Source organism: Corvus brachyrhynchos, unplaced genomic scaffold (assembly GCF_000691975.1).
Source record: "Corvus brachyrhynchos isolate BGI_N302 unplaced genomic scaffold, ASM69197v1 scaffold253, whole genome shotgun sequence".
Lineage (NCBI taxonomy): Eukaryota > Metazoa > Chordata > Aves > Passeriformes > Corvidae > Corvus > Corvus brachyrhynchos.
The window spans coordinates 256,930-270,077 of NW_008237231.1; the positions used below are offsets into that span (position 1 = coordinate 256,930).

General features: G+C 38.1%; 1 protein-coding gene across 9 annotated transcripts in view; it reads left to right on the forward strand.

Moving 5' to 3' along the window:
• Positions 1-13,148, forward strand: part of GRIA4 (glutamate ionotropic receptor AMPA type subunit 4) — a 222,458-nt gene that overhangs the window by 138,875 nt on the left and 70,435 nt on the right. For all 9 annotated transcript variants that reach the window (XM_017729503.1, XM_008630109.2, XM_017729504.1 and 6 more), the window contains exons 5-7: positions 8,270-8,323; positions 10,303-10,461; positions 12,270-12,437. In XM_017729503.1, the coding sequence (XP_017584992.1) occupies positions 8,270-8,323; positions 10,303-10,461; positions 12,270-12,437 (381 nt within the window). The remainder of the gene's footprint in view (positions 1-8,269; positions 8,324-10,302; positions 10,462-12,269; positions 12,438-13,148) is intronic.

Sequence of the window (13,148 nt, forward strand, 5' to 3'; positions counted from 1 at the left end):
ATCAGCCTGAGCTTTTTGTTCTCCAGGCTGGTCCAGTCACAGCTCTCTCAGCTTCTCCTCATATGACAGATGCTTCAATACCCTTTGTGGTGTTTCTCTGGACCTGTTTCAGTATGTCCATGTCTCTTTTGTACTGGGGAGCCCAGCAGAGCTGAGCAGAGGGGCAGGATCACCTCCCTTGACCTGCTGGCAGTGCAGTCCAAGAGGCTGTTGGCTTTCTGTGCCATGAGGGTGCATGACTGGCCCATGGTAGACTCAAACCAGAAGCCCAGGAGCCTTCTGGCAAAGCCTCTTCCTACCCAGTGTGCACCCAGCCTGTCCTGCTGTGCTTGGTGAGTCAGGCTGAGAGTCAGGCCAAGAAATAAGATGTACACAGAAGAGCTCCTTTGATTTGCAGTACTCTCTTTACACACCTATAGGCAGCTCTTGAGATAGAAATACCTTATGAGTGAGTGAACTGTGTATCATCTTGTATTGAATCTTGCAAACCCATAATGTGCTTGCATCAGAAGCAGCCAGAAGGAATACCAGAGTGATCAGATCAACCTCTGTGCTACATTGTGTGACCACATCTAAAAAGTTCTTCACTAAGCCAGGCAGGTGCTTCTCCAGCATTTTGGTTCCTGATTCTCTGCTGTTGAGTACACTGCTACTTCTTCCTTATTTCTAGTAGCCCTCTCAGAAAGATTTTTACTAGAAATTCAGTTCAATTGTGTCTACATATTGACCTTCATGTGAAGCTCAGCAAAGCAAGCTGAAAACACAAGCTAACTGTAATTGCATTTGCCTAGGACCTTTATGTATACTTCTTTCTGAAAGAGAATATTGCTACTTCTAATTTCTGTTTTCTAGGGCTTTTCATATGCAGTAACATGACAGTGTTTGTTTCTATATTAATACAAACAGATATGTCCATAAACACATCCACATGATGAGGACTATTCAGAAAATAAATGTTTCTCCTTTCTGCATGAGTGGCAATGGGTTTCCTTTCTTCTTCTATCTGTAGCAGTCCATCCTCTCCCACTGTCTCCATCTTACAAAGTTGAAACCTCAGCATTCTGTGTGTTCAAAGCCTTCCAATGTCCACTGGGAACAGCATTTTCTTCTGAATTTTGCACAGTGAATCAGTTTTGCTGTCAGAGATCATCAGTCTAGCTCCTGGTGTACCAGATAGGCTGATCCAGTGTATTTTTTTCTTCACCTTGCTCTTTCCAGCCCATAAGAATTAAATAGGATGTCTCCCAGCAGACGAGGACTTTTCTCAGGTCTGTCAGTGCTCTGTATCATCAAGATCAAGCCTCACTGCTCATGCAGGGCTTATTTGCCTTTAAACAGAGAGGTGAAAACTGTTATGGAGCATCTGGCACAGATTTAACACTTCAATGTGCACAGCTGAACTGGTATATAATAATAAAAAGAATTACATTGTCCTGTGTAATATTAAAATTTACACATGGATGTAAAGTTGTCACAAAGTACTAGTATCATTAATCTTGTAAAAATTGCAAACCAATAAACTCTAATTAATAACAGCTAACAATTGTTATTAATAAGCTTAATAGGGAAGTAGCTGCTCAGTGTCTTGAATGCTGTTCACAGTTGTCTAACTAACTCAGTTGTTGAATGTGTTGCTTGACATCGCTGATAGCTCAGTCTTAAAGGGTCTTGAGATATGTTGCTGAGGAATATCATGTATGTGTTTGCACTGAAAACCAAATCTCTCTGAAAGGTAAAATGGAGCAGGTTGTCACAGCAAGAATTAGTAGCAGTAGTAGTAGGAGTAGTAGTAGTAGTAGTAGTAGTAGTAGTAGCAGCAGTAGATAGTATCACCATCAAAATGAAAGCAAATAAATGTGTGTGCAGAGAAAAAGTACAGAAGATTACATATTCCCCTGCTTCTTGATCTCCTCTTATTTTGTCACAGGAGTGCTAAACTTGAAAAAGTAATGTTTGACTGCTGAACTTCTCAAAATTGATCAAATTGTAAATTTGGCCGGTTTTAAAAACATTTGTTTTTTCATCTTAGTTTCCAGTGTGTCTACTAACTGAAGATAGCACTTGGCATTTTTGCAAATCATATTTAGATTACTAGCATACTTGATTTAAGATAATAATAAATTAAAACATGATACTTTGCAATAAATTGCAACATAATACAGGAAGGCAAAAATTACCCAGACATCTGAGTTACACAGAGTACTAGCTCAAACATTCCTGCAGAGTTTCTTCTGCTTCCCTGTTTTTTGTGAGCACAGAGATGTGTTGGCACAAAGGATCACTAGCACAACACAGATGAGTATTTATCAGGAGACAGCACGGCTTTTACATGTAGTTTAGTAGCATAATGTAGATTTCTTTATCTCTTGTTTCAGAAATAGCATGGGATGTCTGCAGTTTTCCCCCTTTGTCTATTAGATTTGCATGAATAAAAGGCAGGTTTAGTTCTGCTCCCACAGAACCACAGGAGCAAATCATTAGCCAAAGAATTTGGTATGTGTACAGCACACAGTAGTGTGGGCTGGCAGCAGCATTGTTAGACTTCGTACCACTTCAGGGACATAGCAACAACTCTCTGTGTATCTCAGTCCCAGAGGAAATGGAAGATTTCATAAAGTGCCTTTTCTTCATCATTCTTCACTCTCCATGCTTTTTTTCCCTAGAGGTCTATGGAGTTGCTTCTAAGCAACACTATAATGTCAATGCAAACTGATAGTTCTTCTCCTTGAAGGAGCCAGCTGCCAGCACTGCCACCAGCAGTTTCCTCACCTTGCAGAGCCAGGAGGAGCTCTGCATAGGCTGATTTCTGTGAAGCAGCTGGGATTTTGCATACAGTATTTGTCCCACATTGCACAGTAATAAGAACGCATTTTGTTATTGTGGCACACAACGGATGAGGTTTGGACATGAGAAATAGGTTATTTCAGTTACTGAAAGAGCAAATAGGCAGTAGGAGACAGAGGATGAATAGGAATGCATCAAAGGATTTGTGAAGTGACCTTCTTCTTGCACCCTTCATCTCTTTACTTGCTTCCTTTTTCCTTACAAGTCTGCGTATCCTATTTAGGATAGGAGTAGGCTTTGAATGCAAACAACTTTAGCAGCAGAAGGAAGCAACTAGCCATGCTCAGGGCACTGGTAAATGACCTGTGAGCCACCTCTCCAGGTTTTCTTCCCCAGCAGCTTCCTGCACTGCACAGGGCTCTCTGCTTTGCCAGCTGGTGGTGAACATGGGGTCTGTGTGGGAAGCATTGTTCTCTGCCCAGCCGTGTGAGGGGCAGGTGTGCATACCCCTGTTCTGGCTCAGCACCTGCCTTCACAAGAGAGAAAGAGCCACATCTGCTTTGTTTTTTGCCTTCTTTAGCATCCTCTCTAGTGGCTGTCCACCATTTCCCCAATAAGAATGCCCTTTTCTGAGCACTAGTTGTTAAGATTAGGCTTGTTTCTCATTTGCTTTTTTTATGGCTTTGTGAAAGATTTATCCTGGCTTCAGATATTGTATAAAATCCCACTTCAGTTGTGGTTTATATCATCACCATTTCTGCTGCAATATTTCAGGTCAGGTCTCTATCTTCTGTCTTTAACAAGTCTCCACACTTTTTATATTGTGTTAGACAGACTTCATTTTATTGCAGGTGTTCTTTTTCTTAAGGCAGTGGATTGTGACACAATAGCAAAGAGGAAAGCCTTTGTTGAAGTCCAATTGGTAATGCACAGCTATCACCCTTTGAAGAGATTTAACTGAAAATAAGTCCTTTTCACTCCAGCTGTACTGACCTCCATCTTCTAGAAATCATAACAAGGGACATTTCATGCTGCAGAAGTTAAGCATTCTTCTAAAATAATTTATGTGCAATATCCATTTCACAGTAGTAGAGAACAGAGGATGACTTGGGGCCAGGTTCTCTGTTCAGATGCTGATGCAAGTATGCGAATGGTTTTATCAAAGTCAGTGACCTTGCTACTCACAGAAAAAAAAAAAGAAAATAATCAAAGCAGACACTGGTAGCCCTTCTTTTCAATAGTAGAACAGTTTCTGAATTTCCTAGACTAGGCTATTGTTCAGCTAAATGGAAAGAACAGTATTGTATGATAAAGTCACAAGGTTCAGAGTTGTGTCAAAAGCCTGAGTTGGATCTCACTGGCCCTGCTTTTACCAAACTTTAAACTCAGTGGTGTAATTCTAGTTACTTTTGATTACCACAGGAATTCTGAAATCAGAATAGGGCATTTTCATAATTGTGTTATAGTAAATCAGCAACTAAAAATTATCACAATGCATTGTTCTTTTTAGTTTCGTACATGTCAATGCATTTTATAAGTGATTAGATCCTAATGCTGATTTGGTTTTTTTTTGAAGTTCACCTTTCTGCAGACACTTATATAAACAGTAATATTTGGGAAACAAAAAAACCAAAATTGTGTTAGATTCTGAAATAAACTTGATAGCTTGATGGCCTTAATATCTCACCTTTTTTTGATTCTGTTCTGTTTCATTTACAGAAATTAGGTATTCACTTATAGTGGGACTACAGGGTAATATATGGAACGACTGTTGTCTTCCCTGTTAATGGCAATTTGGGAAGCAGATTGTATTTTCTTTTTCATTCTTAATACTGATGACTATTTAATAATTTCTTCTATTTTACAAATGAGCGTATAAAAAAGCTCCAATTATAGTTAGTAGTCACCTTGGTCATTGAACTAAACCTGCAAATCAACATGAAATGAAGACAATTCTCACCGCTCAGCCTTTTGTTGTGTGAATCTGCCACGGGCCCCACAGGTGCTCAGGCCCTGTCTAAGTGCAGCCCACAGGTACAGAGAGTATCTTACGGTGTCAGGAATGGGGTTTTTTTGCAGTCAGTCTCCTAGTTCCTGAGTTTCACATCAAGGTTGCGCTGCAATTACATGAAGTGGTTTTTGTTTGGATGAGGCTGAATGAGATGTGCCCTGAGGTGTAGTGTGAGCTCAGTCTGGTGACCAGATTAGAGGGAGTCCATGGTAAATCCCTGAAATGTGTGCTGTGGATGCCAGCTCCTTAGCACCAACACTTTTGCTGTACAGATCTTACCCTGTCAGCTGCTCTGTTTGCTAATGTAGATGTTAGACAATGCCACTCTGCCTTCCCTCTGGACTGCGATTGAACTTGGGCCTCTTGGTCTGAATTTAGGTGTGCACAAGGAAGTACCTGGGTTTTCAAAGTGCCCCCAGACTTAATGAACTTCTATAGCAAAGGCTTTCTGTAACACTCTCAGCTGTCAAAATCTCAGGCCTGTTTTGGGTTCTGTGTAATATCTACTCTTACATGTATGGAATGGTGGAGTTCTCATCTCACAAAACTTTAGCCACTGTTAACCAGTTAAAGCACAGAGAAGAAGAGTGTGAGAGTTCACATTCCAGACTGAGTAGCTATCAAGCTCCTTCCCCTGTTACAAAGAGACTTAAGTTCATTGCCTCAATGTCTCTCAGGGCAGAAGTGCAGTGAAGTGAAAGGGGGTTGTTCAGGTAGCAAGAAATCATATCCTGTTTTGTAGATCATAATCTGCAGCTTCGAGTTTTTGAGAAAGAAAAGCGGCTGCGTATATATTTTGGATATTCAAAACTATGAGATGTTCACAAAAAGCTATTTCACTAAACAGGCATTTTTTCCCTAAACTATAACTAATTCCTGGTTTCAAAGTCTGTGTGACCAGTAGCTATAATACTTTCCAAATTCAAAATCAGAATTGTACCCAATAGTGGTTGAAAATAGAAGCCATCACTTCTCTTTTCCAGCTGCATAATCAGCATTTTTAGGGTGAAATTCATCTCCGTTAACATTAGGAATATAAAATGTAGGTGTCTACATCAGAGCTAATCCCCATCAACTCTTTTTCTAGTCAATGCAGAAAAATATGCACTTTCAGGGCACAAGCTGTCTAATTAGTTTTACACATGTGCTACAGAATAAGATGAATCATTTCCTCAAAGTGCCTGCTCTTTCCACTGACTATAAGGGAAGTTAAGACAACTACGTGATACATAACTGTGTACTTGTATCACTCACCCAAAGAAACAAGTTTTGAGAGAATACAATGAAAACATCAAATTGCAGGTTTTTCAAAAATATTATGTATTATTCACATCAAATCTAGGAAATCTGCAGTAGTATCTACATTGATTTCCTAGGCACAAAAACAGAAATAAATCTCAAAAGGAGATTCGTCCAAGCTGAGGGGGAATGGATTAACAACAGATCTGAGAAGAAAGACCCAGGAGGTGATGGAACTAGATGATCTTTAAGGTCTCTTCCAGTCCAAACCATTCTATGATTTTATCATCTTAAATTATGTCAGTCCATAATATTGTCAGTCATAATTATGTCAGTCCACTTACAAACTTTCAAGTTGTGATGCTGTATTTATTTAAAAATGTATTTTTTTAACCTATATCAGTTTTCCTGTAATGGGGAAGCAAATATTTTCATTACCATGCACTGCTGAATGAGTACAGATGTATAAGCTTTGTTGGTGTCAGAGATCGTATTCCTTTTGAAGCCATTGACCCAGTCAGGATTTGAAACTTTTTATTATATGGAAACATAAATTACTTGACAGTATCCTCCTCACACATGTTGAGCTTATAATAGGGAAAGTTGTGACTTCTCCCTCTCTGCCACCCCCAATAAAATGGTAGCAATGGTATTTAGTCACTGATCTTAATGGGAGTTTTATTAAGTCTAAAATTCATTTATGTGAAGGGTTAACAGTCTGGTCATGGCTTGGGGGGTGTGGTGTATTTTGGGATTTTTTAGGTTTGTTTTGCTTTTTAAATACAAGCATTTTAGCTATAGACTATACATATGAAGCAAAGTTTGGGATAGAGTAGAAGAATAAAAGACAAATTGCTTATTTACTTAATTACTTTAAAATAATGATATTAAAATAGTTTTGACCACATATTTGTGCCAAATCCTTTGGATTTTCCTTTCCATTCTGCTGCAAAAGCGAATTAATTTAATGGAACAATAGAGTCCAGAGTCAAGCATTTCCACGTCTTAATCCAGATTTAGATCCTGGATCCCTGGGTGTCTTTCATCAAATTATTTAGTCCTTCATCAGCTTTTCTTCATCTCCAAAATGTGTTTTTTCTCACTTTTTACAGCACTGGGAAAAAGGGCTGCAAGACACACTGAATGTTTGCTCTGTCTTTTGTACATGAGGTGTGATCCCTAAAGTCAAGAAGTTGTCAATTCTTCAGGCAGAGTCTAGAGCTAAGATTTCAAAGCTGGAAAGGAGACAGATCCATAAGTTTCCCATTATTTACTGAGTAACCTGCACTTCTTGGAAAACTTTTTGCTTGTGTCTTATTTACTCATTTCAAGGGAGGCTAAAATGCTTTATGGAGAGGTAAAAACCCCACATGTTTGAGCTGCATGCAGACTTTTTCTAAATGAGTGGTAGACTATCAAAAATAAGAGTTCAAAGGACTGTACTGTTAACTGCAAGCTGCATGTTACAGGTAGTACTGCTAGTTTCTTTAGTAAAAGCAGCTTTAATCTGCGATGCATCTATTATCACCATTTTCTACTGACAAAATATTACCTCATTTTCTTTTTTCAGCACATTAAATGAGAGTCATTCCATCATGGAAATTGCAATAATATTGATACAAGGTGCTGGTTGACATAGTTTCTGTCTAAACCCTCTGGTTGATCTTGCCATATAGTGGTTGTTGCCTTTTTTGCATTGCTTGATAGTATATTTTGGTTAAACACTCAGACCTTCCTCTGTCTTTGCTCATGCCCATTCCCAAAGCCTTAAGCATTTTACTAAGAGCTGAGTAACAGTTGTAGTACTTGATCACATCAAGACCCAACAGCTTTGATCCCAAGAGATGAACCCCTGGTTTCATTCATAAATTCTGCACTTACTTCAAATTAAAAAGTAAATCAGTGGGTAGGCTTTCTAGCTAATGTGTGATCTCCTCCTTCTGAATTCGTGTCCCACAGATAACCGCTCTATTTGGTAAAATAGTCTACTACAGTAACCTTTTCAATACAGAAGGCATTTTGATTACCAGTTCATTACTTTACTCACTGTAATTTTAACTTTTTCCCATTATTAAGCCCCTGGAAAGTTATAGTTACATTATTGCAGAAAGACTCTCAACATTATATTACTGCTGCTATATATTTTGGTTTATATCTAGCTTTCTATGAAAACACCTTCATAAAGAAAACAATATGACATTGTTTTTCCTTTTTTGTCTTATTTCTTCCCCACAGATTGTGAGCGTGGGAAAGCATGTTAAAGGATACCACTATATTGTTGCCAACCTGGTAAGATACTTTTCTAGAATTATACCCCTGCTCGGTAAGTGAAACACTCAGTTTTACTTTGAAGTTACAGTACTTCACACAACATTTCCCGTCTGTCTTTAATATGTGGTTGTACATAATACGTTTTTTATGATGTGTAAAACAACTTGGGTTTCTTATTACAGCCATCTAGATATGAAGGGCACAGTAATACAGTAATACTCGTAAATTTTATCAGAATCAAGGTAGGAGAAAGAACTGATAGGTGTATCTTGAGGCTGAACTATAATTTACAGAAATACAATGATTTTTGACTCATCTTTTTATTATTAGTAACATAATCATTCTAGAGGTAACTTTTATACATTCCCCAGCATTCATTTTCTGGGAAGATCAGCTGTTTCCACTCAAATTACTTGTTCAGTATTTTTACTTTAAACTGGACATTCACACATCTAATGTTCAGAAGAGGGCAAAGAAAGTAAATGCAGTATTTTGTTATTTAAATGGCTCACTCTTTAAGCCAAAATACCTGCCTGGCAAAGCGCAGTGAATGCAGGACAGATTCGAATGCATGCTTTAAATTGTTCTCTTTCTACTCTCCCTCAAGGAATTTTAGTTGACGTGAAATATTTTATTGTGCTTTGCTGGACTTGAACCCTAACTTAGTATCGCTTCAGATTATTTTTAAAGCCTCAGGCATTTCAAATGAGATATCTGTACTCTAAGGTCTTATAAATTAGATTTTTCAGCATTACAATTTTAAAGTTCCCAAAGTAATTTTTCTCATGCGAAATAGTTGCTGTAAACAAGGAACTGGATGTTGCAGTGAGCTGCTAGTGAGGTGTGCAGCGGAGACAGGCACATCTGATCTGCTTCAGCAGGGGCACAATTTGTTATCCACTGTCCATTCAATTATGTGGGTAATACGCTTCCTGATGCGTCACCTTTTATATATACTGTCAGTATCCCTTAGGACATGAATCAAATCTCTGTCCTTAACAGGTGTTTTTTTCCCCTGGGATATTGGGTCAGTACCCCAGTATCCCACTATTTTTTTTCCTTCCTAAATATTTCTAGATTGTGATGTACAGTTATGTTTTCACTGATAAATACTAATCAGAGGAATTTAAGAAAATAAAAATAAGATACCTCTGTGCTAGCCTTAGACAAAGCATCTAGAAAAGGAGCAGAAAGATTTATGCTTGCTTCTTAGTGCTTTAGCAGTTTGTATTATGCAGTTTATTGAAGTTCAATTCTGTCTCTAAAGGCAAATTTTAGTAAAGAAATTGTTCTTTATATGTGCTGAACAGATTAGCCAGAGAAACCAATAGGTCAGGAGATATATGTACTGCATTTTCTCTTTCGGTGTTGAGGTTCACTCTAGGTTTTCAATATATAACAGATCTGAGAGCTACCACAATCCTGTTTAACAGAAGTGTTATTCTGATGTTGTTTTCCTTGCACTAACAGTGAGATCCTCATGTGCTGTTTCTGCCTTCTAATGTCTATTATATTATCTCATTATCTCAGACATTTTCAGCCTAAACAATGAATCGTGGAGTAAATGTATTTACAGAATAATGTTGTTCATTTTTTAAACGTAAAAAAGGGATGCATTTTTTAAAGCACTAGTACAGTGCTTATTCAAATCTGCCAACTTTGATGGAAATTGGATTAAGCCTTTAATATTCTGCAGGCACTTTTCAGTTGATTTGCCAAAGGCATTTCTTCCAAAACTGTCTTCCATTCCCAGCAATGTGTTGCTAAGCTGTCAAGACCACCCTAGCAATAATGTGGCAAATTTATTTCTTGGCTTTTTTTCTTTATTACACAAATGGAAGTTATGAATAAAGGTTCAACATTATTCTCTGGTTTTAAATTTTGCCTTCTAATGGAACCCTGTTGTTGTGCATTCTTTAGTCTGCCATGCTTACCTAGAACAGATTGGACCCACAGTGGTGTAGGAGAGCAAACAAAATCTTAAATTGATTTTCTAGGGATTCAAAGATATTTCTCTGGAGAGATTTATGCATGGAGGAGCCAATGTGACTGGATTTCAGCTAGTGGATTTCAGTACCCCAATGGTAACTAAGCTGATGCAGCGCTGGAAGAAACTGGACCAGAGAGAATACCCAGGATCTGAGACCCCACCAAAGGTACTCCCTGATCTGAAGCACTACCAAAGATATCACTCCAGCATTCTAATTTCTGATTAACATTGTTGAATACATGAATGAAGACTTTGATATTTATGCAGAGGAGAAGGCAGGTGTTCTTACTATTACTGACCATTAGTCATGCCTATCCTTACATTTGTATGGAGGAAAAAAAAACTGCAACACATTTTGCTGATGTACTTAAATGTCTCTTGTCGCTTATCCTCCAACTTCACCCCTTTACTGACAGCAGTTAAAGGTCAAATGCTTAACTGACAACTTAATTTCAATAAAATTTACATTAATTTGTCTAATTATCTATGTTTACTTACAGTGCAGATCTTTCCTGATAGGTGAATTCCTCTGTATGAGATATTACTGTAATTGTAAATTTGCTGACTATAAATTTTTGTATGGAGTTTCCTCTGGACATTTTCCACCTCAAAACCTCGAGTAGAAATCACATTCAGGCATGATTTTAAAGTTAAATCTTATCCCAGTGTTCCTCTATCCTAATCCTTCACAGATTGATAACAAAATATTTCTTTCACATATCATTTTCCTGGCAGGCAAATCACAGCACAGATATAAATATGACTTCATCAAAGTAATTCTGTTACTATATGCACTAATGGATACCACACGTGGTTGAAAATGGGCCCCTTTGTGCTGGACACTATGCAAAGATAAGCAACCAGCCCTCCCTTGGCTGGGAGATGGGTAGCTCGGCAAAGTCTAGAGAAAATATCAACATGGATATTACAAGACATAGCTGCAGAATTCAGCAAAACTCCAGAAATTTATGTGAAAATAAAAACCAAAGAAACAAATCAAAACCAAGGATGCTGTGGGCTATGGAATGCAGACATCCCCAGTTACTGGTGACAGGAAAACTTCTACCTATAGGACTCCTTGCCACAAAAACAGGATTATTCTGTCTCCTTCTGAGAAGTCAGCATGATTAATTTGAATCACAAATAAATCATCTAGGGATAACCAAAATTTGAGATTCTAAAGATAAAGCATGTCTCAAAGACCTTATAATCTGCAAGACGAAAGGAAGGAAATTAGATTTGAATAATGGAATTTGAATTTTGGAAATTGGAGAGCATATCAATAGCAGCCCTGGGCATGTGAACAACTTTTCCTGATGCAGTGTTTTCATCAGAGGACCATACTGAGAGAACACCCCTTTGTTAATGTGGCTCCAGGCTAACATCTGCCGAAGACTTGCTCTACACATTTCGTTTGGCATGTTATCAACCTAAAGCAGTCGCTGTAGTTAGTGTGGAAACACAGACTGCTCAGGGTACGTTTCAGGCAGAGAGCCAACACAGGTTTTCCAATTGGAAGAACCTACTCTTGATCATTCTTAGCAATTCCAGGGGCCTGGATGTCTGCTAATTAGCTGTGCATTTTGTCAGTTACATTTTCTCAGTGAGTTACTGTCTCTTTCTTTTATTTTGAATAAGTTGGGTGGATGGGGTTATTCCCTATTGTATAAGGTAAGTGGGAAAAAAAAAAAAGAAAAATACTTGAATATTTCAGGTTTAATTTGTTTCTTTTATTAATTCTTAAGATGCAGATTTTTCTACCCTTAGGAAATAAAATTTTAAAGCTGGACCTAGTGACATGTCCTGCATTTGTCCCTTGGACAAAATTGCTTTTGATTTTGAGGAGAGCTAGCTGGTTTGTAAATGAAGGTGAAGAAACTGCTGCATAATGGATCAAACTAGAATTATCTTGAAACAGTGGATTTTTTTAAAGACATGCCAACTCTCAAGGGCTGTGTTTGTCCATCTATTTAGTATACATCTGCGTTGACATATGATGGAGTGCTTGTAATGGCTGAAACTTTCCGTAATCTTAGAAGACAGAAAATTGATATTTCAAGGAGAGGAAATGCTGGTGATTGTCTTGCCAACCCTGCAGCCCCATGGGGTCAAGGAATTGATATGGAAAGGACATTAAAACAGGTAAGGGGAAGCTTTATTCTAGTGATCTTTTAGAATTTTGGATACCAGTTGTGCACTATATGCCTTGGAAAATAGTATGCACAAAGGTAGTGATAGGAGAGGGGAAATTATTTTGTACTTGGAAATTGGAAGCAGCTTGGGCTGTTCAGGTTGTTCTGATTTGTAACTTGGAATGAAGGCAGAGAGGAACTACTCTATTTGAAGCTACTGTTAGCTTTTTTGAGATAGTTGGAACTTCCCCCAGTACACTGCTGAATTCATCTTACTATTGCAAATAGCCAGGCTGTACAGACATTGTTATTTAAGGAAAAAGGTATAACCACATAATATAACCTTTCAAATATGTTTCTGTCATCTTCAATAAAGTAGACTTCTCCCAGGGAAATCACATAGGTAGTTTTGGGGTTTTTTTCTTTAAAAAGAAATAACCCAGAGCTATTGTTCTCTGATGTCAGGATTTTGAATTCCTGATGAATATGGATGCCTAGAAAGTTCCAGATCTCTGTCAAGATGATTTAGCCTTTCCTTTGAATGGGACAGTAAAGAAAATAAAAATCCTGTAGTAGAATTTAAATCATTGGAAATGAGCAGACTCCACTCAGGAGAAACTGCTGAGGAGAAGTGACTGCTGACAGAGCTGGCAGCTCTGTGCCTGGAAACCAAGGTTTCAGATCTGGAGAAAAATCAACAGAGATAGAAAAGGAAAGAGGG